General features: G+C 37.7%; 1 protein-coding gene and 1 non-coding gene across 2 annotated transcripts in view; both read left to right on the plus strand.

Annotated features, from left to right (window-relative positions):
- Window positions 1–27,511, plus strand: part of stxbp3 (syntaxin binding protein 3) — a 36,730-nt gene that overhangs the window by 7,930 nt on the left and 1,289 nt on the right. Inside the window, 14 exon segments of the mRNA NM_213471.1 lie at window positions 1,620–1,692; window positions 1,787–1,887; window positions 3,421–3,566; window positions 3,664–3,757; window positions 5,057–5,181; window positions 6,361–6,459; window positions 9,815–9,881; window positions 9,980–10,045; window positions 12,485–12,565; window positions 14,577–14,712; window positions 18,062–18,168; window positions 19,335–19,430; window positions 22,020–22,105; window positions 24,211–24,359. Of these exon segments, the coding sequence (NP_998636.1) occupies window positions 1,620–1,692; window positions 1,787–1,887; window positions 3,421–3,566; window positions 3,664–3,757; window positions 5,057–5,181; window positions 6,361–6,459; window positions 9,815–9,881; window positions 9,980–10,045; window positions 12,485–12,565; window positions 14,577–14,712; window positions 18,062–18,168; window positions 19,335–19,430; window positions 22,020–22,105; window positions 24,211–24,359 (1,426 nt within the window).
- On the plus strand, window positions 10,833–10,906 carry trnai-aau (transfer RNA isoleucine (anticodon AAU)). Its single transcript has one exon. It is a non-coding gene; the product is annotated as a tRNA-Ile (tRNA).

Raw genomic sequence — 27,511 nt, forward strand, 5'->3', positions numbered from 1 at the left:
AGCTTTGACTACCCTCCGGATCCTCTCCCTGTCTGCCATGGTGCAGCTACCACACCATACTGTGATGCAGTATGTCAGCAAACTCTCAATTGATGCACGGTAGAAGGTCAACAGCAGGCTGGGGGTCAAGGTTGTGCTTCCTGAGAACGCTTAGGAAGTGAAGTGTCTACTGGGTCTTTTTGATGATTGCTCTAACCATGAGATGTTGCTTGAGATGAGCATGCAGAGAAACCAGAAAGTGTGGACCCTCTCCACACACTCACCATTGATGTAGAGTGGGGCTAAGTCAGTGCTGTGGCTCCTGAAGTCGACATGATCTCTTTAGTTTTCTTCGTGTTCAGAGCTAGGTTATTCTCCGAGCACCAGGTTGCCAGCTTCAGGAGCTCCTCTCTGTGCGCCGATTCATCACAACTTGAGATGAGTCAGACCACTGTCATCAGCAAACTTCACATTAGGCTTGGGTGGTATCCAAATTTTGATACCGTCAAACCTCCTCCCTATTTTACCCCGGTATTACCGTGTGTATTAAAAAAAATGATGACGTAAGGCTCAGACAGCATCACCAAACTTTTGGCGTGTGCCTAAATCATTCAGAAACTGAATACCGTATATGCGAGCTTAGGTTCGCGGTCACCTGTGTGTCTTGTTTGTATTAGAGATCTATGCAGGATCTCATTCACACACACACACACACACACACACACACATACACGCACACACAAACACACAGAGAGAGAGAGACAGCACCATGCACTCTCTCTCATTCACACATAGTGAGCGTCAAGCGACACACAGAATCACGCTATCTCTCATTTACACACACACACACACACACACACACACACACACACACAGCATCCACGTGAATGCGCGTGTGCTCGCTCGCTCCAGAGCGATATTGTTAGACCGCGGGCCCGCTCCCTTTTAAATTACAGCAGAGTTACCGACCGCTCCCGCGCCTTTTCGGAAATGTATTCCCGCACCGCAAGAAATCTGGTCGGGTCCCATGGTACAGCAGCTGAAATGCAGACCTCTAGTTCGTATTTACCACGTCTTCCTTCTTGTTCGGTCGAAACCGGCAATACTGCCAAACTGCTGGACACTTGGTGCGCTACTCGCCGCCATCTCTCCTCCACACTGTCTCATGATGACAGTCACGCATACTCATTTGTAGGCATTAAATAAATAATATTTATTATTTAATACTTGTCTCCTATATAAGTGCATTGTTTTTATGATGGTATAACGGTATTAAAACTGACACCATTGCTATTTTTAGATCCTGCTGTATACCATATTACTGCATTACTGCCCAAGCCTACTTCACAATGAGGTTTCTGTCATGGGACGGACTACAGTCATATGTGTAGAGACTGTACAGGAAGGGGTTCTGTAGCCGATTGTGACAAAACACTTCTGCCTGTTAAAAATAAATAAAAAAGCAAGCACTGAGGATTTGTTGCTTATTTCTGTGGTTGAATCGTGAATTCTGTATACGTTACACCCCTAGTCAGTATCAATGATTATTGCATGGCAGTCTGGAATTAGAACTAATAATAAGCAGTATCACTGACATTACTGTGATGAGCTGGTAATGACCTGAATGTTTTATTTTACAGTGTATTGATGCATTTATTAATGACTTCAAACCCAAGCCCAAATACAAAGCTGCGTATGTCTTCTTCACGGACTGTGAGTTCGCTGCTTCAGCTCTTGCGTGATTTACTTACGACCAAAGATAGATTGTGTTCTTATTTGATTAATATTGTTTTCAAAATCACCCCAGACTGTCCTGATGAGCTCTTCGACAAAATGAAGAAGAACTGCGCCAAGCACATTAAAAAGTGTAAAGAGATCAACATCTCCTTTCTGCCACAGGAAGCACAAGTGAGTGGAACTATTTTCTGGAAGTCCATGTTGCTATATTGTGTTGTGTACAGTGTTGGGTATGTTTAAAAATACTTCTTACAAATAGTAACTGAGTTAGTAACTGCATAGACCACAGCTAGTCAACAAAAAAGTCTAAAAATACAATATGCTTCTTAAGAAATAAAACAAATATAGTATGAATATTAGTGTTATTTTAGAGTATTTGTTTTATATTTAGACGAAATATAACAATAACAATGACCTTTTTTCATGGTTGAAACACTGATTCGATGATTATTTGAGAGACTACACATTGCAGCCTGTTTCTTTCAACAAACTTTGTGCTCAATCATGTTTTAATCTTGGCATAATTTAAGTACATTTTAACTCACTGACGCTATATGGCCAAACTTCGCCTTCATTTACGATAAGCCGATGATATGAAAATGTATTTGTAAATTATTTTAAAATATACTCACATGATTGACTTGTTTTCCTACTATTGATTATTTGCCTCACCCCTGCCTCATGCCAATCATCAGTTATGTGGTTGTCCCACCCCCACACACACTTGCCAATCATCAGTTATGCGATTTTCCCTCTCATACACACACACACACACGCCAATCATCATCAGTTATGTAGTTGTCCCACTCCCACACACGTATACCAATCATCATCAGGTATGTGGTTTTCCCACTCCTACATGCACAGGCCAGTCATCAGTTATGTAGTTGTCCCACCCCTACACACATGCCAGTAATTACCAGTTATGTAGTTGTCCTGCCCCTACACACATATACAAATCATCATCAGTTATGTATTGTCCCCCTTACACACAAATGCCAATAGTCACCAATTATGTAGTTGCCCTACCACTACACACGCATGCCAATCATCATCAGTTATGTAATTGCCCTACCCCTACACACATATGCCAATCGTCATCAGTTATGTAGTTGTCCCACCCCTACGCACATACCAGTCATTATCAGTTATGTAGTTGTCCTACCCCTAAACACACATTCCAATCATCATCAGTTATGTAGTTGTGCCACCCCTACACGAAAATGCCAATCATTTTCAGTTATGTAGTTGTCCCACCCCTACACACATGCCAATCATTATCAGTTATGTAGTTGTCCCACCCCTACACACACATGCCAATAATCATCAGTTATGTAGTTGTCCCACCCCTACAAACGCATGCCAATCATCATCAGTTATGTAGTTGTCCCAACCCCAACATACGCATGCCAAGCATCATCAGTTGTGTAGTTGTCCCACCCCTACTCACATGCCAGTCATTACCAGTTATGTAGTTGTCCCGCCCCTACACACATATACCAATCATTATCAGTTATGTAGTTGTCCCACCCCTACAAACGCATGCCAATCATTATCAGTTATGTAGTTTTCCCAACCCCAACACACATATGCCAATCGTCATCAGTTATGTAGTTGCTCCACCACTACATACAAAGACGCCCTTTATTTATAATGTCACTATTGCCATCACTGATTGTTTTTATGTTTGTGTCACTTGTACAGGTGTTCACCTGCGAGAACCCAGAGGCCTTTAAGAAGATCTACAGTGGGTTCAGTCAGGACAGAGAGAAGACGCTGGATAAAATTGCAGATCAGATTGTAACTCTCTGTGCTACGCTGGACGAGTATCCTGGAGTCCGATACAAAAGGTGCAGATGCTGTTTCTCACTGTACAGCAGCTGGAGTTACACTGCTTTAATGAACACTTCAGCTATGTTTAATGCATATATTCTTGGTTGTATGCAGAGAATCGACTCCTGGATATGGAAAGATGTTGGCTGAACTTGTTGATAATAAACTGGCCCGGCATTATGAGTTGGATGAAATTACGACAAAAAAGGTGAGAGATGTTGAGTGTTTACAACAGCCAAGCACATCAGCGTATATGGCCCTGTTCACACCCGCTCACTTTGTGTGTTTTTTACGATGAGATTGGACTGGTCTAAATGCATCTTGTTGTTGAAATCTTGTATTCAAGTTTAACACATTCCAAAATAGTAGGCTGTGTAGGCTATGTGGCATAGTCAGATATAACAGCACTAATTTACAACATGTAACGGCAATGCTACAGTTGACATCTTGAGATGTTTATTTCATTATATTATATATTTACATTACATTTAAATAAATGTAATTTATTTGTTTATTTACATGTAATGTAAATGTAAAACAAATCAAATAATGACTTTGATGCAGATTTTTGAGTATCGACACTTTTTAATCATTTAGAGCTTTAAAGCATTAAAATGAAAGACAGGTTGTCTCATGCATCATTGCCAATTAAAATCAGAGACTTACCAAAGCCTTTGAAGACTTACTCAAGAGTTTTGAAGACTTAACAGAAGACATTTTAAGTACTTACTGAAGACTTTTGGAAACTTACTGGACTTTTGGAGACTTGTTGAAGACCTTTGGAGACTTACTTGACTTTTGGAGACTTGCTGAAGACCTTTGGAGACTTACTTGACTTTTGGAGACTTGCTGAAGACCTTTGGAGACTTACTTGACTTTTGGAGACTTGCTGAAGACCTTTGGAGACTTACTGGACTTTTGGAGACTTACTAGACTTGCTGAAGGCTTTTGGAGACGTACTAAAGAATTTTTTGAAGACTTTTGTTGACTTATTAAGGACTTTTGAACACCCACTGAATACTTTTAAAGACTTGCAGCAGACTTTTGAAAACTTAATGAAGACTTGCTGATTACCTTTTTTGAAGACATTTTTAAGAGTTTTGTAGACTTTCTAAAGACTTGTAGACTACCTAAAGAATTTAAAGGACTTTTAAAATACTTTTGAAGACTTTTAAAGACTTTTGGAAACTTACTGGAGAATTTCTGATTACTTTTGAAAACTTTTCAAGACTTAAAGACATTTGAAGATATTTGAAGACTTTCTGAAGACTTTCCGTAGATGTTTGAAGACTTTTGAAACTTTTGAAGACATCTGATAACTTTCTGAAGACCGTTGAAGTCCTACTGATGACTTTTGAAGAGTTGCTAAAAACTTTTGATGACTTACTAAAGACTTTTGAAGGCTTGCTGGAGACTTACTGATAATTTTAGTTTTGAACACTTAATGATTTGTGTTTTTTTTTGTGATGTTTCTGCTTGCTCTTGAAACCTGGTCTTTGATATTCAGGAAAAAACACCGGCGCAGCTGCTGATTGTTGACCGTGCAATGGACCCTGTTAGTCCCATTCTTCACGAGCTCACTTACCAAGCCATGGCTTATGACCTCATACCTATAAATAACAACATCTACGAGTAAGTCCCCTTTTCACCTGCTCTCTCTTCAACACTGATATCAGCTGGACACCAGTGCAGTTATGATCATGTCTTTACTCTTATTTAAAGCTTTGGATGACAGTGGCTGTGTTTACCAAACAACCAAAACTGCTAAAGAGTTATGCCGAGTTCAGACTGCGTGATTTTAGCCCCGATTTTGGCTCGCCGACAGGTTTTGAGAAATCGCAGACAAATGCCTGTAATCACAAGGAAATCACTGCTCGTGCACATGAGTGACAATCACACAGTATGAACTATCAAAGACGCGATCTCTCTCAGATCGTAATAATAAAGAGTCGCCGATGGCTGCGAGATATTTGGCGTGCTGAATATCTGGAGCTGTCAGCGATTCAAATCATGCCGTGTGAATTAAGAATTGACTGAAAATAACATCAGCGATCGCCTACAGCCAATGAGAGAGCAGCATTCACTTCTGTGTGTGTGTATACCTGCTGCAGGCCAGCGGGAGGCTGCGGGAGAAGTTAAAAGCGCTCTTTTACGGTTTATTTGGACCCACGAAATGGAGGAAAAACTAGTGGAGGTTTGACAGGACTCAGGGGCAACCGTGTCTGTTTGACGTTTCATACAGAAAGAAATTATTTTATTATTAACGTTGAGGAGAAATGGCTAATTCCCTTTAAACCCAGGTGAGCAAACATGTACATTTTCCACCCCATTAAAGGCTTCTTTCTCATTATGTAGTTAATAACAATAGATATACTACGTGTTTTTGGCTGTGAGACGTGGTTTGGACGAAGTTGTCGGCGATTCTTTCTATAGTAAAGTCATGCAATGTGAAAGCCCCTGTCACCGATCCATCTTACAGTGTAAACAAAACAGCGACGAAACGCTAGCCTAGATAGTCAAGCAGTGTGAAAACATCTGTGACACGACTACTTTGAAAATCATGCAGTCTGAACTCGGCATAAGCCTGAACAAAACAGACCCAAAGATAAGACAAAGTGTGTGCATAAACATTTAAATCTAAGTGTATACAGTAAAACTCATTTAAATGGATATTTGATTCACAATGTTTAGAGTTAATGTAAACAAATCTGTGTTGGATTAAATTCATTAATTATTGTCTAAAACTGGTGCATGTTAACATAGGCAGTGTGAAATCAGCTTTCTCCATAGTTTTTTATGTTTTTCTCTTAGGTATAAAATGAAGGATGGCTCCAAGAAAGAAGCTTTACTAAACGAAGATGATGAATTATGGGTCAAACTGCGGCACAGGCACATTGCTGAGGTCACTGAGTGAGTATTATTAATTGAGTTCAACGTTTTCGCGTTCGCCGTTTAACGTGCAAACATTAGATGGAGTGGTTAGCTCTTGACTAAACTGGATGTTTTATGGCAGTATTTTTCATGAATGAAAATAGCCCTTGTGTGTGGTATGGTGATATATATTCCATGGCAGCAGTGTACCGTCCATAACTACAGATTTTTCTGTGGTTAGTGCTGGAGTGTTGAGTTTACATTAGTGGGAAAAAAACACACACTAGGGTATTTCCTTTTTTGTTATGATTCGATTGAAGGTAAAACAAAGTTTATTAGATGCTGCAGCGGTTTACTTTAGCAAAATAAACATAAGAAACTAGAAAAAATACAAAAAGCATCTGATCATAAAGAATATGTTGGTTTTTTTGGACAGACAAACAGAGAAGACAGTAAAGGAATAACTAGTAAGTGCAATTGTTAATTATAGGTCAGTTAAAGGGGCCCTATTTTGCAAAAAACACTTTTATTTGGGGTTTAAAGCCAGTTGTGTGTCAGCAGTGTGTGAATATTACCAGCCTCTAATGGTCAATATGTATTCATTTTATTTTTAATTGTCACACTTGATGTAACACTTTGATTGATATTCTCCATTTGAATGCGTCATCAGAGGGGGAAAGCCCCGCCCACTAGTGCCCATCTCTCTCTCTCATTAGCATAAACAGCCCTGAGTGAGAAGCAGCCGTCCACTATTGGAGTTTTGACCCGCTGAAGATAATTTCAGTGGCCTTAGAGGATTATAAACGTGGAGTTTTAGATGAAGCACAAATGAACAGCGACCGGAGTCTCCATACACTGATGCATTCGGACACACTTCGTTTTGACATTACAATTTTCACAAAGATAATGTTGAATCTGCCACTATGCTGACACACAGGCATTTGTAGCTCCGCCCTGTTTTGTGCAATCTCATTTGAATTTAAAGCGACACATTTAGGGTCTAAATCTATAAGGGTCAGTCTCAGAGAGTTATAAAACGTCATCTGTGTGCTGTTTTGAGCTGAAACTTCACATACACACTCTAGGGACATCATGTACATCTTGTGAAAAGGGGCATAATAGGTCCTCTTTAAGTCAGTACAGTATTATACAAAAACTGTGTCAGTGTTACTTGACCTTTTTTCTTGAAGATAGAGCTATCTAATTTGAAATCTTTTTGTTCATGAATGAAAGGTAAACCGAGCATATTATTGCATCAAAATGTAATGATACGTCATTTCTAATAATACTTCATAGCCTCAGGGTTGTTTTGAATATTGAAACCATATACATTTTGTTCAATTAAAAGGTTGTATTACTCTTTTTTCTTTTTCTTCTTCTCCGATGTTTATTGTTTCATGTCTATAAAATCATCCAGAATGAGCCATCAAGCATGTTTATGTAGTTTGTTTTATATGTAGTTTATTTTAGTTAAACAAATGATGATTGAGAATCTCTCTCTTCCTGCTGTGTTCTGTGGGAATTGTTTGTTTGTAGTGTTAAAACGCTAATAATTATTTGGTAACACTTTAAACTGTTGACTTATTACCAGCCTATTTGTATGTTCATTCATTCATTTCCTTCGGCTTAGTCACTTTATTCATCAGGCGGAATGAACTGCCAACTTATCCAGCATATGTTTTACACAGCGGATGCCCTTCTAGCTGCAACCCAGTACTGGGAAACATCCATGCACTCTCATTCACACAGTCACTCATACAGTACGGCCAATTTAGCTTATTCAATTCCCCTGTAGCGCATGTGTTTGGACTGTGGGGGGAGCTGGAGCACCTGAAGGAAACCTACGCCAACACGGGGAGAACATGCAAACTCCACACAGAAATGCCAACTGGCCCAGCCGAGACTCAAACCACTGACCTTCTTGCTATGAGATGACAATGCCAACCACTAAGCCACTGAAACTTTGGATGGTTTTGCATTGTTGAATGATAGCTGATTTTACGCAATTCATTATATTATTGTTTTATTATTAGTTGCATTATATAATTACTGTTAGTATTGTAGAATATTTGTTAAACCAATTTCATCAAAGCGCATGCATTTATGTTACAACTTGAAAACCGAATATAGTGTGTGGTTATATTGGAATTAAAATATTTATCTAGAAATGGATTAGTCAATGCTTAAAGTAGCTTATTCATAAAGTGAGTTTAATTGATCTGGGCGTTTTACTGAGATTCTCATTCTCTGCCTGTCACTGCTGATTCAATGTGGGAACTAGGAGACCTAACATGTCAAAACCAGTGATGGGAATAATGGCGTTATAAATAAATGGTGATAGTTCATTCATTCATTCATTCATTCATTCATTCATTCATTCATTCATTCATTCAATCAATCATTTATTCATTCATTCATTCATTCATTCATTCATTCATTCATTTATTTCATTCATTCAATCATTCATTCATTCAATCATTCATTCATTCATTCATCCAATCATTCATTCATTCAATGAATCATTCATTCCATTCACTCCATTCATTCCATTCATTCATTCATTCATTCCATTCATTCATTCATTCATTCATTCATTCATTCATTCATTCATTCATTCATTCATTCCTTCATTCATTCATTAAATCATTCATTCATTCATTCATTTATTCAATTCATTCATTCATTCATTCATTCTTTCATTCGTTCAATAATTCAATCAATAATTCATTCCTTCATTTATTTGTTCATTCAATCATTCATTCATTCAATTATTCATTCATTTATTTTCTTTTTGGCTTAGTCCCTGTATTAATGTGGGGTCACCACAGCGGAATGAACCGCCAACTTATCCAGCATATGTTTTACGCAGCGGATGCCCTTCCAGCCGCAACTCATACACACGCATTCACACACATACACTACAGAAAATTTAGCTTACCCAATTCCCCTATAGCGCATGTGTTTGGACTGTGGTGGAAACCGAAGCATTTGGAGGAAACACATGCAAACATGACGAGAACATGCAAACTCCACTTAGAAATGCCAACTGATCCAGCCGAGGCTTGAACCAGCGACCTTCTTGCTGTGAGGCGATTGTACTGCCCACTGAGCCACCCTTCTGCCCAGACTGCATTTAGTGAATATTTAATTTTATTTTTCAGTATTTAAAATATCGAGGCTGTATTTAATGAATATAATTATCGGATGTGTAGAACCAACACAAGAACATGTATAAATTGCTGAATAAATGTCCACCTCAATCCTCCTCCTTGTTGCACTGCATTATGGGAGTGATTTAACCTCAGAAAACCGCGTGACCTTGTTACATCCCAAATAATTACTGTCACGAAGATCTCCAGTAATGTAAGCAGCGCATATTTGTTTATTTCCAAAGGCAAATCCCCAAACTGGTGAAGGACATCTCTGCCAGCAGAGACGAGAAACAACAGGGTGATGGGAAGGTACCGTATATACTTACTCAGATTACAGCTCAGAACAATATCAGCCCTCTCCGGTGTCAGATGGCCTCATATGAGCATGTCATAAATGTCATTGGCAGATCACAATCGGAGCCCTTTCACAGCTCATGAAGAAGATGCCAGCTTTCCGCAAGCAAGTGACACAGGTAATCCAACGCTGGCACCGATACCAGAGACGGAGAGATCACTTTCACATTCATATGACCGGGCAAAAGTGTGGGATCTCCACCAGTTTCTAATGGTTTTAAACAGTCCTTTATTTTCCTCACCGATGCATCACAGATACAGTCAAATTGTGAAATATAGTTGCAGCTTAAAGAACTGTTTTCTTATTGAGTGTTGTTTTAAAGTGCAATTTATTCCTGGGATTTAAAGCTGAATTTTGCACATCGTTATTACTGTCTTTGGTGTCTCACGATTCTTTAAAAATCATTATTTCATATATATAATATATAATCATTATTATATCATTATTAATATCATTAATCTCATTTATTAAACTCGTGGGCGTGCTGGTATAAAATCGAGGTGTGTTAAGGCGCATTGTTGGCGTGTTGCTATTTTGATCAACTGAAATAGACCGCACCATTGACAAACTAAAACAGGGGTGTCAAACTCATTTTAGCTCAGGGGCCACATGGAGTAAAATCCGTTCTCCAGTGGCCGGACAGGTCTTAACAATTGGTGGGTTTTTTTTTTTTTTTTTTGGGGGGGGGGGGTTTGGGTGGGTTGTTGTCGTTGTACATTTTTGAAGAGGGGGGGTGTTGGGGGGGTTGAGTACCACGCCACGCCTTCTTTTAAATGGTACGTTTTCATACGACGGAACTCGTACTAAATAGCCACTAAACTGACGGATTGTAAAATAGTTACGTTTCCTCGTAAGATTACCTCAGTGTGCAGGGCTTCCCACAGGTTTAAAATATACTTGGAAGAGGCCGGTTAGCTCAGCTGGTTAGAATGTGGTGCTAATAACGCCAAGGACGCGGGTTCGATCCCTGTACTGGCCAATCGTTTGTCCTCATTTGTAAGTCGCTTTGGATAAAAGCGTCTGCTAAATGACTAAATGTAAATGTAAATGTACTTGCAGTGGTAGCCGGATTGAAACGCACCTTTTACCCACAGCAAATAAATGGTCAACTACATGCAACTAACGAAAAAATTATGTGATTTTTATTTATTTGATTATTATATATTTAGTTGCTATGTTGGAATGACATTTACAGTATTGTCAAAGCATTTTAGATATGTATAAAGTATGTAATATATTAACATCATTAAATTAATAAAGTTTACAGCCAATGAGAAATATTGCTAAAAATTATAATAATAACTAGAATAAAAATTGTAGATTATTCAAATGAATCAAATTAGTTGATTAGCCATTTCTAATGGTGTACAAATATTTTGCAGCCATTGTCGATGTCATTTTGTTCTCTCTGAGTATACAGTTTATCTGAGTCGTTTATTAAATGATTAATCATTTATTGTTTCTCTCGCGGCTGTGCGCGCACAGTCAGCTGTGAAATGGTAATGCAAAAAACGCATACAAATAACGGCAACTTTAGAAAGCGAAAGTAAAACCTGAATCCTGGACATTTTAGGTGACTCAGAAACTATGGTTTAATGCATTTTGGCGGAAAAGGCGCATCTCTGTGGGTCTGCAGTGCATGTGAGAATTTCTGTGGCAGATCGTGCACGCACCAAATCTGCAGTAGGAAACGTGCAGAGCAAGAGAAGATCTTCCTCTGGTTAATCGATCGCAAATGTTTAGTTTTCTTGGACGGATACAAAAAAAATTGTCAAAAGATGATAATAATAGTATTATTCATGCGTCATCGCCATCAAATATACCTGGGCGGCCCGCCCAAGTAAAGTCTATGTGTGGGAAGCACTGGTGTAGTATGACAGGGTATAGACAGTCTATGGTATACACGAGGTCTTCTTAGATGGCTGGATGAAACTAACAGTTTGCTATTGCGCCATCCAGTGGACACAATTAGAACCGCAGTATATTTTATTAACAATTGCATCTCACAGAATCATCTCGCGGGTCGCATTAAATTAGTTTGCGAACCGAACGTTTGACACCCCTGAAGTAAAAGCTGCTCTAAAGCATTAGTTATGTACCTATGCAGGTTTCATCATAGGTATGCCTCAACTAAGAGAGATGAAATGAGAAAACAAATTCAGAAAATCACATTGTAGGATTTTTTTTCTAAATTTATTGGTAAATTATGATGGAAAGTAAGTATTTGGTCACCTACAAACAAGCAAGATTTCTGTCTCTCACAGACCTGTAACTTCTTCTTTAATGCATGTTATTCTCAAAACACACATAGAACTCATTAATAGGATAAGCACAGTCCTGTTAGACCATGCACCAGGGCACAGAGCGTATTTTTCCGACCTTAAAATAGCAAAAGTGGATTCGGACACTTTTATTGCTTTTGCGCCCTGCACTTTAGACTTTGCGACTAGATCACAAAAATAGTTTTCAGTTTCAGTAGAGGCTGCCTAAAACACGGTAAAAGCCCACTGTATGACTCACTTGCAGTTTCTATCTTTCCCATGTTTTTCTCTCTCAGAAAACCGTGCACCTACATTTAGCCGAGGATCTGATGGGCCATTACCAGAAGAACGTGGAGAAACTCTGCAAAGCGGAGCAGGTAAGAGAGTTTAGACCTATTTGATCAGCCCACTTGAATATTTGATTAAAAATTCAGCCACAAATGGTGCCGTGCAATGCACAGATCTAATATAGGGAGTCAACGAAAGTTGACACAATGGGCCCTATCATACACCCGGCGCAGTGTGGCACAAGACGTGGCGCAATAGTCTTTTGGTAGTTTCAGCTTGGCGCAAGAGTGGTTTTGAGGCGTTGTGCTGCGCTGTTTAAATAGCAAATGCATTAGCGCTCATTTGTGCGCTCATAGGCGTTCTGGTCTAAAAAGGAAGGTGTTCTGAGGCGCACTGCTGGCGTGTTGCTATTTTGAGAAACTATAATAGATTTTTCATTAGACCAAAACAAACCCGGTGTAAACTCCAGCGCAGAGTTGCACCTCGCTTACACACTGCTTAATACACACAAGAGAGCAATAGGCAAATATCTTTCCATATAAAAAAATGTAAATATTAAGGATATATATAGGATATAATAAGAATAGATATAGGATATAAATATAAAGGATTAAAATATTACAAACATATTATTTTCTAGCCTACATAAATATGAAAAATCACTGCTTTTATGTCTTCTTCATCTCGGGAGGCTTTTTCAGTTCATTCATAACAATTTGCTTTTGTATAATGTTATTATTATTAGCAGTGTTATTTATTATATCCATATTTATATTTGTTTTATTAAAAACAAGCTTAGATTTGTCCACCTGTCAGGTTTTAGACCATATGGGGCACAGCAGGTGTTTTAGGATATAACTCAGGTTTTTGAGCACATTTTGTTATTATTGTTCATTTATTGGTTTGCTGGAAATTAGAACTGAATTTAGAAATAGCTTTAAAACAAATCTTTGCGCTTAACAAACAAAATTATTTATTTATAGACTAATTGATGTCTGTGCGTAAAGGTTTCCTTAACTAAGAGCGAATGTGAAAGTAGATCCATTATCTCTCATTCTCACGCAGTAGATGCTCTGTTTAACTGTTTTCTGTTAAAAAAACTGTTAACTGTTAACTGTTTGCTTGTGAAATGCTCATTTTTTCCACTTAGACTTACTTTGCGTCCTGTAAATAGTGAATGCGCTCTTGGCTAGACGCAGCTGGCTCTTAAAGGGAATGGGAGATGAGACTCTAATTGGTTTATTCTCAAAACACACCTATAAATCATTAAGAAAATAAACTCAACCCCTTTAGACCATGTGTTTAGATTTCACATCCTTAAATTAGCAAAAATGCGTCCTGACACACCCTGAAAGCGTTTACACCCTGCGTTTTGCACTCTGCGCATGGACCGTCAAAATAGAGCCCATTGTGTTTTTGCATTCTCAAGTTAGTAATTTCCAATAAAGATGCGCTGATATATGTTTTCAGGATGCAGCGAAATGAAAACAACTTTTTTAAATGCTGCAATCACACCGCGAGTATATACACAGTAAATATACACAGTAATAATGGTATGGATGGGATTTAATGGAATATAAACCATTACCTGATACAAACACTTTAACAAATCAGATCTGTTGTGTGCTGTGTCACGCAGTGTACTTGTTCAAGACCAACACGGGCTAGATTTTTCACACTGAACATAAATAAAACAACATAAACATACCAAAAAAAGGCATGCATCAATAAACAAACTAAGTGGAGCAATCATACAAATACTTTAAAAGTATTTATACTTTGCACATTAAAGTACATGCACTTATTGTGTAAAGTTGATCACTTTTGTAACTTGTTTTATCAATGTTTATTAAATAGTGGTAGTATTTTGTGCTCCACATTTTATTATCTCTTTAAAGTTTCATATGACTATGTACATTCATTTCCTAATTTCTGTTTATTCAACACATTTCTAAACATAATCATTTGTATTCTGACTTCAACTGTAGAGCCAGAAAGCAATATTCCTGTCATTTCTAATGTGTGCCAGGGTTTACAGGGACACGATGCCCTCTTCTGGCCACAGGCTGTCCTCACATCTCTGATTTCTGTGTTTTTCAGGATCTGGCTGTCGGTGCAGACGCTGAGGGACAGAAGGTTAAAGACCCCATGCGGACGCTGCTTCCTGTGCTTTTACACCAGCACGACACCACCGACAAGATCCGCGCCGTCCTGCTCTACATCTTCAGCCTCAATGGTGGATCCTTCTCTTTCTTTTCTTAATTTTTCTTTTCTTTGAAAACTTTATCCATTAGATTGTTTTCATACCCTAACACATTCACCAAACAAACACTTACACCGCAGCTAACAACTAGAACAGTAAAGCTCGTAGACGAACTTCATGGTATCTTGAGAAAGCCTAGTCTGAGTGTTTGAAGTAGCCTTAAAAATTAAATAAATGACGTGGTTTTAAGAAGTTTGAAACAGTCGGCATAGATAGATAAGTACATATGTGTTAGCATGTTTCTAGAATGAATTAGCAAGTTGCTAGTATGGTTGTTAGTATATTTTTTGTATAAACTAGCATGTTGTTAGCATGAATTTAGTATGAATAAGCTTGTTGTTAGTATGTTTGTTAGTATGTTTCTAGTATGAATTGGTGTATTGCTAGTATGTTAGTATATTTCTAGTATAAACTAGCATGTTGTTAGCATGAATTTAGTTAGCATGTTAGTATTTTTCTAGTATAAACTAGCATGTTGTTAGCATGAATTTAGTTAGCATGTTAGTATTTTTCTAGTATAAACTAGCATGTTGTTAGCATGAATTTAGTTAGCATGTTAGTATTTTTCTAGTATAAACTAGCATGTTGTTAGCATGAATTTAGTATGAATAAGCTTGTTGTTAGTATGTTTGTTAGTATGTTTCTAGTATGAATTGGTGTATTGCTAGTATGTTAGTATATTTCTAGTATAAACTAGCATGTTGTTAGCATGAATTTAGTTAGCATGTTAGTATTTTTCTAGTATAAACTAGCATGTTGTTAGCATGAATTTAGTTAGCATGTTAGTATTTTTCTAGTATAAACTAACATGTTGTTAGCATGAATTTAGTATGAATAAGCATGTTGCTAGTATGTTTGTTAGTGTGTTTCTAGTATGAATTGTTGTGTTGTTAGCATGTAATGTAAAGTCAATGGTTTTTTACATTACATTTTTACAATGGAAGTCTATAAGACTAGGGTGTCGCAAGTGGTTGCTAGGGTGTGGCTAGTAAGTTGGCAGATTGGTAGTCTGAGTTAAATGAGCCAAACCTTAAGTCTGTATGACAGTCTGGCAGAATGTTATGAGGTCATAAAGTTTGGCCCAATGTTAAGTCAATGGGACTTTTCAGAATTTTCCAGGTCAGTTTTGGGAAAACCGTAAGTTGGATCAGTTTGAGTCAGACCAGTTTGGAGGTTTGGTGTTAGTTTGGAGGTTGTAGTATGAATGGTCTCAGAGAAGATTCATATAGAAATTAGTGTCAGAAGAAGATGACGGAAGAAGAATATTAAGTTTATGTTGTATAACAGTATGTTGGTTTTCTCAAGCCACTATAATAACACAAACATAAAAATAAAAGTAAAGTGTTCAAGGATGTCTTTTCTTCAAGAACTCACTTCTTCTAGTAGAATTATTCATATTAGCCTCTTTCTAATCTCAGAATCTAGCGGAAAGCATTTTGTTTGTAAGTTTAAAGATTTAACTAACTGAAAAGGAAAGTATGTTAATAAAATACTAATGCTTAAAAAATAATGATGATAATAACAACAATAGGGGGGGGGGGGTAATACATTTCTTCAGTTTAACTATTCTTGGTGTAATTTATCTTTTTTAAATGATTTATTAAAGGTTGACAAATGTTTCTTTTCTCCAAATGCTTCATTGCGTCCCTCATTAGGTTTAAATATGCAGGAGAAAGTTCATGTTTCCAGTTTTATAATGTTAAAGGTAGGGATGTAACGATACACAAAAGGCACGGTTCGGTTCACTTCACGGTTTTGGAGCCACGGTTCGGTTCGGTACGGTTCGGTTTCTGTTTGCTGTGGGGTTAGGATTGATGTCATGTTAACAGCAATGCTAAGAGACAATTCACTTAATAAAAAGAACATCCTAACTTTTTCTTTATTAACTTTGTCATCGCATTTTTAGTACAGTCAGAATGTATTGTTTAAGACATCAGGTAAGAGGTGAAGGTCATCTTTGTTTATTTTATTCAGTATAGGGAAGAATGCGGCGCTCGGCGCTGAAGACCTTTTTTCTTTTCATCAGTTTTAGCGAGGTAAGAGGGGTTATTCATGAGTTAGAAGTGTTTTATTATATTTATTTATTTTGTTTGTCTTCACTATCACCCCCTTGCTCGAGTTTAACTAATTTTTGTTTGATACTTTTGTTTGAATTTGTTACTTTATTATATTATTTTTATTAGTGTAAATATTTCTCTTTTTTTGTAAATTTGGGCATTATTCTGGTTTTACTTTTGTACATTAAATCACTTTTGTTGGCAGATCTGTTGCTTATACCCTCACATTGTGAAATTACCACACTTTTTAAATGTTTTTCCTTACAAGTAAGTTTCGTGAAACTTGAGACAGACAGGCACTTTGTCTACGACACAAATTATATTCCTGTACTCAACTGGAAAACCAAAATGTTTCCACACAGATGACTTAAATGTGTCTGGGGGATCTGCAATCTCAGTACTATGGGGAGCAGCCGTCCTGCGTCCAGTAGTAACGAGTGTGATGCTCACTCAAGTCACATGACATAACATGCACTAAAATACTAACTTTAGAATATAATATTTAGAACAAATCCTCATCATTACTAAAACAATTGAATCAAATATGATATTAAAGATGTGTTTAAATTGGTTCAATTAGTTAGAGACAAGTGACGTCCACCTCAACAATGGGCAGCAGGGGGCGTGAGAGTACCGCGGTACGCCACGAGAGTTTCGCGATACGTATCGTGGTTGGTGTATCGCGATATTTCGGTTCGGTTTTAATATCGTTACACCCTTGGTTAAAGGGACAGTTCACACATTTACTCACTATTCACTTTCCCTCAAATGGTTTTAAACATGTATGAGTTACTTTCTTTTGTTGATCACAAAATAAGAAACCTTGAAGAAAGCTGGAAACCTATAACCATTGACTTCCATGGTTGAAAAAGCAAATACCATGCAAGTCGATGGTTACAGGTTTCCAGCATTTTTCAAAACATCTTCCATTTCTTCTAAACAAATTTTAAAAACAGTTTATTAGTAGATTATTTAGCCAGTAGTGTTAGTTAATGGTTTGTTAATATTGTGAATTTTGACCTAACCAGTGTTACCAGAATCTCAAGGTTTGGAAACAGTGAAGAGTGAGTAAATGATGACAGAAATGTAATTTTTGGGTGAACTATCCCTTTACCTGTCATGCTAGTAGACTGACAAATCAAGCTATGTTTTGTTCTGCATTATGTTTAGCCGTCTTTCTCAGTTTTGATCTTTTTTCTTGTCGTGTAGAGATCGAGTGTGTTTTCCTGCTGAGTGTGAATCATGTGTTTGTGTGTACCGATCAGGTACGACAACGGAGAATCTGAATAAACTGATTCAGAATGTGAAAATCGAGGATAAGGACGGCTACATCCAGAACTGGAACCAGCTGGGAGTCCCCATCCTCTCCTCGGTGAGTCTGTGCTTCATTTTCCTGCTGACATCTACATCTGTGAAATAAACCGATACACAAAACTGGAATATGGCTTAAAGCATTAGCTGATAAAGCAGTGTCATTCAGAGAGTCAACAAGGATAAAATCGTCACTTCCTGATAAACGTATAGTTATTATACATTTTTTGTGCTAGTGTGTGGTTTGTTTAGTCAGTATTGTAGGGATGGTATACAGTTAACCCAAAGAATGAGCAGTCTGTCAGATGAAGAAGAGCCGGAGTCAGAGATTTAAGTAAATAAAGCAAGTTTACTGAAGATAGTTTCATCAGCAGAAGCCAGCTTCAACACTCGCAATGAGTTCCTAGGCCGCTCTGCGTACAATCACCAATCAATAACAATTAAACTCTCACATCCATCATTAACTGCGTCACACATACAGGTGTTCTAACCTGATTGGTTAAAACACAGATAGACTTGGAAAGCTTCCACGTGGGGTTTGTGTGTATAATTCTGAACAATATCTTAAGCATGAATGTCAGACACAATAGACGCAAGAGACAATCTGTTTGTGGAAACTCAACAATGTTTCTTATACGTTTTATCAAACTGACCGTTTCATCAACAATCTGCTACAATATCCGAACTACACACAGTGTCTATCTACAAACAAAAGGAATTACTTTAATAGGGATTACAATCAAAACAGATCAATTAAACAGCTAAATTACTGTAGACAATATCAGGACAACTAGAGCAGATGTTTTTCTTCTCCTGTGTATGGGTAATCCCGTTCAGAGGGACAGCGGGAGAGATAGATCTCCATGACCTATGACCTGGTTTTTGTGTGTCTCCTGAGTTACAATAGACAGGCAAAGAGGAGCAAGGACACTGAACATTCTTATATGAAGCAATGTGTTAACTTATTCATTAATTAAAATCAATTCACAGTTAAATACTCATTCAAATAATTATATGCAGTAAAAGTGATGAGAAACAGGATGTTGAGAAAAAGAATAAACGTTGATTCACGTTGAGATGGATTTGAAGATAGAAATCCGACTCCTTCAGTATCATATGCTATTACACTGCTGTTGATTTAGTACTGTATTGCCTCAATATTTGGCAATACTGATGCATGTGTAAAATAGTTCTGCTAGTATTTACCTTCATCTCTCCTCATTCCAGTCAAACAGTTCTCGTAAAGTAGCTCGGAGAGACCGCTCGGAACAGGAGACGTATAATGTCTCTCGCTGGACACCCGTCATTAAAGACATAATGGAGGTGAGTAAAGCTCTGTGTGTGTGTGTGTGTGTATATATATATATATATATATATATATATATATATATATATATATATATATATATACACGTGTATATATATATATATATATATATATATATATATATATATATATATATATATATATATATATATATATATATATTATTTTTTAATAAAACTGCTCTTCATGTCATAATATTGTCTAGCTTGTCCTACTGTAAGCGATTAATACTACAATCCTAAATCAAAAAAGTTGGGACAGTGATTTCTAAATTGACTTTGACTTGCATTTCTTAATGAAAGTGTAGCCTGTGACTGTGTGGTCAGCGAGAGATGGTAATGTTTTCCCTGTCATGTGAAACTATCAATTTGTTGTTGTTACTGTAACACAAGCCTGATCAGTATTTCAGCTGAAGGCCAAAAGAGCAAGTGGTATTTCTTTAATTTTTTGTCAAACTGTCTCTGAGCCAGCGGCCGTTCATATTGTTTGGCCCTTATATATAATAAAGCATGGTATGTTCTTACAATGACAATGTATAGTCCATCGCACACATGCATTGTCCAGCGATGAGGCCACTGTTATTCCTGCTATTGAGTGTCAGATCAGATGTCCTGCTTTCAGAAATGATGAATCCACACCCTCTTGTTTCCTTGTTCGCTTTGAAAAGCACATCGGCACCATTAAAAAGCCTCTGGTTAGAAACTCATGTGTTGATATTCTTCCTCTTCTAGCTAAATAAGCTTTGCGCATTGAGATTTGGACTTTTACTATAGCATTAATAAATATTTTATCTAACAAAGATTGTTTAAGAGAGATAAAAGTAGCATAGAGCGCCGTCTGCTGTTAAACACTAGCCTAAAGTAGTCTTCTGTTTAAAACTAGCCTAGAGCGCCGTCTGCTGTTATACTAGCCTAGAACGCCGTCTGTTGTTATAAACTAGCCTAAAGCGCCATCTGCTGTTAAAAATTAGCATAAAGCACCATCTGCTGTTAAAAACTAGCCTAGAGCGCCATCTGCTGTTAAATATCAGCCTAGAGTGCAATCTGCTGTTATAATCTAGCCTAGAGCACGACATCTGCTGTTATAAACTAGCCTAGAGTGCCATCTGCTGTTATAAACTAGCCTAGAGCGCCATCTGCTGTTATAAACTAGCCTAGAGCGCCATCTGCTGTTATAATCTAGCCTAGAGCACGACATCTGCTGTTATAAACTAGCCTAGAGTGCCATCTGCTGTTATAAACTAGCCTAGAGCGCCATCTGCTGTTATATACTAGCATAGAGCACGACATCTGCTGTTATAATCTAGCCTAGAGCATGACATCTGCTGTTATAAACTAGCCTAGAGCGCCATCTGCTGTTATAAACTAGCCTAGACACCATCTGCTGTTATAAACTAGCATAGAGCACGACATCTGCTGTTATAAACTAGCCTAGAGCACCATCTGCTGCGCCATCTGCTGTTTAAAACTAGCCTAGAGCGCCGTCTGCTGTTAAATACTAGCCTAGAGCGCCGTCTGCTGTTAAATACTAGCCTAGAGCGCTGTCTGCTGTTTAAAACTAGCCTAGAGCGCCGTCTGCTGTTAAATACTAGCCTAGAGCGCCGTCTGCTATTAAATACTAGCCTAGAGCGCCGTCTGCTGTTAAATACTAGCCTAGAGCGCCGTCTGCTGTTTAAAACTAGCCTAGAGCGCCATCTGCTGTTGAATACTAGCCTAGAGCGCCGTCTGCTGTTTAAAACTAGCCTAGAGCACCATCTGCTGTTATAAACTAGCCTAGAGCACCATCTGCTGCGCCATCTGCTGTTTAAAACTAGCCTAGAGCACTGTCTGCTGTTAAATACTAGCCTAGAGCGCCGTCTGCTGTTATAAACTAGCCAAGAGTGCCGTCTGCTGTTTAAAATAAAGTTCAGAATGGATTTTTGGCATGGTTTTTTTGAGCACAGCTCTATTAAAAATGTATCCAAATGATTCAAGCAATGTAATTCAAGACTTCTGAAGAGACACGCTTGTTTGGTTCACCAGGTGATTTTGAAAATAAATTCTGCTGTATTTTCAGTGTCAGGCATTAGTGAGAAGAGGTGAAACAAAAAAAGACGTGTATTATAGTGCTGTCACTATCGGTACTGAGATTTTAAAAGCGTCCATTTCCCCCTAACATTTGAGGGAGTTCTTAAACAGCACTGATTTGCCATTGTGTTCACATGCTCAACAGAAATGGCTGTGATTGGCCGTGTAGGTCATCAGTTCACCAAACTCACCGCTGTTTACTAAGTGTAATCACAGATACAGGGAAACTGGAGCGTTTTAAAACCGTGATTCATCGGCAGATCACTCGTATGTCGGCTTATAGATGAACCAGCTGATCGACGTGTCTTTAAAACTCTTTCACAGCCAATCAGAGTCATTTCTGTTGAGTATGTGAACACAATGGCAAATAAGCGCTGTTAAAGAACATGCTCAACAGCGCTCAAATGTTAGCAGGAAATTAACCTTTTTAAAATTTTAATACCGAATTCCAGTATCGTGACAACCCGACTACATTACATTTTGATCATCATCAGTTATATATATTGGTGTGTGTTTCAGGACGCAGTGGAAAATAAACTGGATATCAAAGACTGGCCGTTTCAGTCTGAATGTCCGTCTGCGTGGAACGGCTCTCGGGCTGTAAGGTAAAGCTGTAAAGTTTGATCTGTATGCACTGCTCAGTTATGGTTAGGATCAATTTAACTCTTGATTTATGAATGCTGAAGCTGTAGTCAGTGTTTCTCTCTTCATCCCTCTGCCTGTCAGAGTGCTGAGGTAAGAGAGTTGTTGATCTGCACATGCAGGGCAACACTCATCATGTGGAGCTTGTCTTTTTAATTACTCTTTTAGTTTTTTGTTTTGCTTTTCTTCCAGTTTTTTTTTTTTTCTGCTCAAAATAGAAAAACGTATTCATTGTTGAGAATCGACATGCATGTGGTCAGTTAGATTATGGAGTACTGCTCAAAATTTTGGGCTAAGATAGTACGTTTTATTCATTAAGAATGCATTAAATGGCTCAAAGATACAGTAAAGGCACTTATAATGTTTCAAATAAATGCATGCTGTTTATCGTAAAAAAAAAAAAAATATATATATATATATATATATATATATATATATATATATATATATATATATATATATATATATATAAATAATATATCAAATTATTAGCCCTCCTGTATATTTTTTCCACAATTTCTCTTTTACGGAGAGAAGATTTTTTTAGCACATTTCTAAACATAATAGTTTAATAACTCATCTCTAATAACTGATTTATTTTATCTTTGCCATGATGACAGTAAATAATAATACATACAGATAGTATTATACTAATATTAGACTAGATATTCTTCAAGACACTAGTATTCAGCTTAAAGTGACATGTAAAGGCTTTACTAGGGTAATTAGGGTAAAGTTAGAGTAATTAGGCAAGTCATTGTATAACAGTGGTTTGTTCTGGAGACAATCCAAAACTAATATTGCTTAATGGGGCCAATAATTTCATACCTGTCAACATTGGGATGTGTATATAAGGGATATGCCTACCATAATAAGGGATTCCCTCGACACCCTCCCTTAAGAAATCCCCAAATTACTAAATATGCTCATTTGGAGCTGTTTCGTTGTACAGTTAAATGGTCAGTAATATGTTTTTTATTATTTACATAAAAAATAATAGTATACATTAGCAGCAAATAAATTAGCAATCAGCTTATTAAAATTAATAGCTAATATAAAGAAACAGAATCAAGCTATCAAATCTCATTAGCCGTTTCTTCACTGCAACTTGCATATTCTGATTAAAGAGCAGCGAATGATTTATTTAGACTTTTTTTCGTTTGATTACATTAAATAATAGCTGTCTCTTTAAAAATGCACACATCTAACGTTATAATGAAAGCATTTGATTGTTTTCCTTACTTATTATGCTCATTTAGGACAAAAATAATTGTGTTTGAAAAAAAAAAACACCAAGATCAACATCTTTAGATGTTATTATTATTAATTATGTGTATAAGTCTGTTCAAACATGCACGCAAAACCCGGACTTTCGTTCCGCTTGAAATCTCGAATACAAATCCATTTAGGAAACATTATATCACTATGGAGCGCGTCAGCTGACAGTCACGCACTGCTATATGAATGTTTTGAGGATTGCATATGAAGGGGAGACAGCACCTGTGATAAAAAAGAAGGGAATCGCGCCGTTGTATCTTTATTTTATTTTCATTTCAAAGGGTTTTCATGCCCAAACAAAGCGAAAGCACAAAACAGTCTCACATTTAAGAGTAAGGGCGTCCCCTAGTGGTTCGGTAGTATGAGTTGCGTATAGGGAGGATAGGCTCTTGTTTATTTGCCACCCTTCAGAGAAACACTGACTGAAAATACGGGAGAAATACGGGAAAATATCTTTACGGGATGATAGCGGAACAGAACTGTAAAATGCAGGAGAATCCCGCAAAAAAACGGTAGGGTTGACAGAATAATATTGACCTTAAAATATTTTTTTAAAATTAAAAGCTGCTTCTATTCTAGCCGAATCAAAATTACTAAGACTTTCTCCAGAAGAAAAAATATTATAGCAAATACTGTGAAAAATTCCTGAATCTGTTACATTTCATTTTCTTAAAAAAGAAAAAATATTCACAGGAGGGTTAATAATTCTGACCTTATCTGTGTATACACCCCAAGTAAATGTTTTTACTCTTGCTGATTGTGTGTGTTTTGGTGTTGACCGTGTTATTAGTGCACGGCAGAAGCACAAGGGCAGCTCTCCAGGGGACATGAAGAACGGCTCGCGCCTCATCATCTTCGTTCTGGGTGGAGTCAGCTACTCTGAGATGCGCTGCGCTTATGAAGTCACCAACACTAATAAATCCTGTGAGGTCATCATCGGTAAGAGTTCACACGCCATCTGCACGATACAAACACGAACATTTAATTGACCGTATGCACAATTACTGTGTATTTCAATGAGCCAGCCCAGGTGTGAGCTGTAAGGACATTATGAACATTTACAGGTGCTGTGTGTGAGTTTTTGACTCTTCTAAAGCATAAAAACCCCATAATATGTTTGCAGATACTTCAGGAACATGCTCTGTGAACATTCTTGTTTGTCTGAGAAACAATGCTGAAGTCAGATGTTTTGCTTTCAAAATGTGAATTACGTGCTGGAACATCTGTCTTTGTTTTGGTCATTTAACCCGCCCACTTTCAGTTTAGCCAATCATATTTTAGCACCCCGGGTTGCCTTGGCGGAATACCAATATTTTGTTAATTCGGTCAGGAAGGCTCTCTAAGTGTGCGTCCGTGACCAAAATGCGTCCTCCGGTGGACAGTAACAGACTCCGAAATGAGATGCAGATTCAGAGTTCCACATGAGAAGGGTATTAATTAGCAAATAATATAAATATTAGGAGTGTAAACATTAGGTGAGCAGGTTACATTGTAACCCTGTGTCTGAACAACACACTATGTGACGAGATATGCTGTGATGAGCAATTTGGCTGTTTGCACCAGACGAAACAGGACAGAAATGTAAACACAGCCATTCAGAAGCACAGAATAGTGCACTCCCTGCACTCCAGCACAATGGCAAGCTTTATAATCTACTGAATACACATTAAACCTCTTTAACATGATTAAATGTAGATGCTGAATCACTGATATGTGTTGGTTTGCTCTGAGTCTCAGTTATGAAGTTCAGTTTCAGACGGTTTATTTGATTTTCCAGATCTGAGCTGAACTATCTGCTGCTGCTGTCAGTAGTCTGGCAAAACATGTGATGTGAAATGGCATTCAGACTCACATTATTAGCATTTAACACTGAATAAAGCACATGAGCTGTACCCGAGCTGATCATGGTCAGTTTTCTGTTGTTGAGCTGTGAGAAACAGAAGCCGTTTCTAATATATCAACTCGAGGTGTTGGTTTGGACAAAAACTCCATTTAATATGGAAAATATCCCTTCTATTGCATGTCATTAGTTAGAACTCGACCTAAATCAGCCTTTAGGCTCGATGGTCAGACACGTTGGTGTTGGTGTCATCAATGTGGCAACCCGTGTTTGCGTAGCGTCGTCAGAAGAGGTGCCAAGTAAAAACGTGTTTTGATTCACAAGTGCAATACCTAGTTCAACCACTGGGTGTCAAACTTACATGCTGCACCTTTTAAGATCTGAGTTCATAATCAATAATCTACACCTCCCGATTGAGACTATATTTAAAGAAGAAGGTCACACACCAGACAAGAAGCACTTCACTCAGATATATGTACATACTACCCTGTAAACTAGTTTAGGAGCCCTCAAGAGGCTCTGATTGGTCAGCTAACCTAATGTGTTGTGATTCGCAGATAGACTCCAAATCACCAGGAAATGTTATTCCTCTTACTAGCCATTCAGCATCAAGTGTAAACAGTTTAGTCATGCCTACTATCTAAAATAAATTTGACAAGTGTGTTTCATATATATTCAGGTTATGAGCATGTGTAAGTAATCTGAAACGTTCACATATCTTTTGCGAGTTTGGTATTTGAGATGTAGAACGCAGGGAAAGCGTCCGCACAGAGAGACACTGCAGCGCTGCTGAAGATTGTGGCTGTTTGACTGATAAATATGAATTTGTAGCTAAATTGTTAGCGGTGCCAAACAGCATTTCCTATTGTTTACATCCTTGCTACAATATTCCATTAACACTAGAAACTGTGCATGTCAGATTAATTTGAACACACTTACAGGTTGTGGCTCACAATCCACAGCTTCTGCTATTATGGTTGGAGCTGCTCCTACTTTGAAGAGTTTTCAGCACTGAACTGAGAGATTCTGGAAGCTGTCCTTTGTCAAATGCTAGCCATATATTTATTATAATTCTCTGGAACATAGTTACATCTAATTGTAAGCACTTCTCTCTTTGTGCCGTGTCCTTTGAAAGCCCAAAATACAGAAACAGACCTTTTTTTTTATACATTTCATATATGCATGTACTAACTTGTGGATGTCAACAAATGTATATTATGTAATGTAGGAGACGAATCTTGAAAACAATACATTGAATAAAAAACATGTACAGCCAACACAATCTCACGGCAATTCGTAACTTTTTCATTTAGTGGCTAATTCGTACAAATTCGTACGATCTATTTCGTACATTTTAGTACGATTTGCGTATCCCCCAATGACGGTTGGGTTTAGGGGTGGGGTTAGGTGCCACGCCTCCTTTTTAAATTCGTACATTTTCTTACGACTGAACGAATTCGTACGAATTAGCCACTAAATTGCCAAAACGTAAAATACTTACGTTTTCTCGTGAGATCAGGCTGGTACAGCCAATTCCAGACTGACTTATTTCAGCAATATTAACATGTTACACATTTGCACAGTGCATGAGTCAAGTAAAGCCTGTTGCCCTCCCTTAAGATATTCATCCATGTACGTACAGAAATAGTAAAGATCCAGGTTCCCTCTCATCAAATATTTAATACATTGCATATTTATTATACATTTACATATTGTATTTAAACATTTATTATTATATATGTTAGCTCCCTTATAACTCTTAACGGTTTAAAACTAAGAGCATACGCTATGATAAAGGTACATTTCGCACATATGTAAGCAGCCTTTCCTAAACCATGCTAACGTATGGATCGTCACCCACCTTCGTAAATAAAAACGCAATTTTTGTGGAATAACGTATATACTTTATTACGTTTAGAGTGTGGAGCGATAGAATGTTGGCCCACAAGATAATAAACAGCCATAAATGGTAAATGTTGGCAAAGTTTTCAGAGAGGTAGTGAAAACTATCGTATCTGACTCCATTGCTCCGGCCGAGAGTATGGATACGCAACTATCGCTCAACCGGATGTGCGTGCGACCGTCTGTGAAAAGGCCTATTACAGCACCTCTAGCCACGCCCCTTTGCTGTGCAGGTTGTATGCGCCAAACCTGAAGGGTTTATGATATCATTAACCTAAATGTATTATTTGGTAGTCCCTCAAACCTCATTGGCTGTAAGTTTTGCTTAGCTATGTAAAAGCCAATGTCT

The sequence above is a fragment of the Danio rerio genome, chromosome 23, assembly GCF_049306965.1.
Source record: "Danio rerio strain Tuebingen ecotype United States chromosome 23, GRCz12tu, whole genome shotgun sequence".
NCBI classification, from domain to species: Eukaryota; Metazoa; Chordata; class Actinopteri; order Cypriniformes; family Danionidae; genus Danio; species Danio rerio.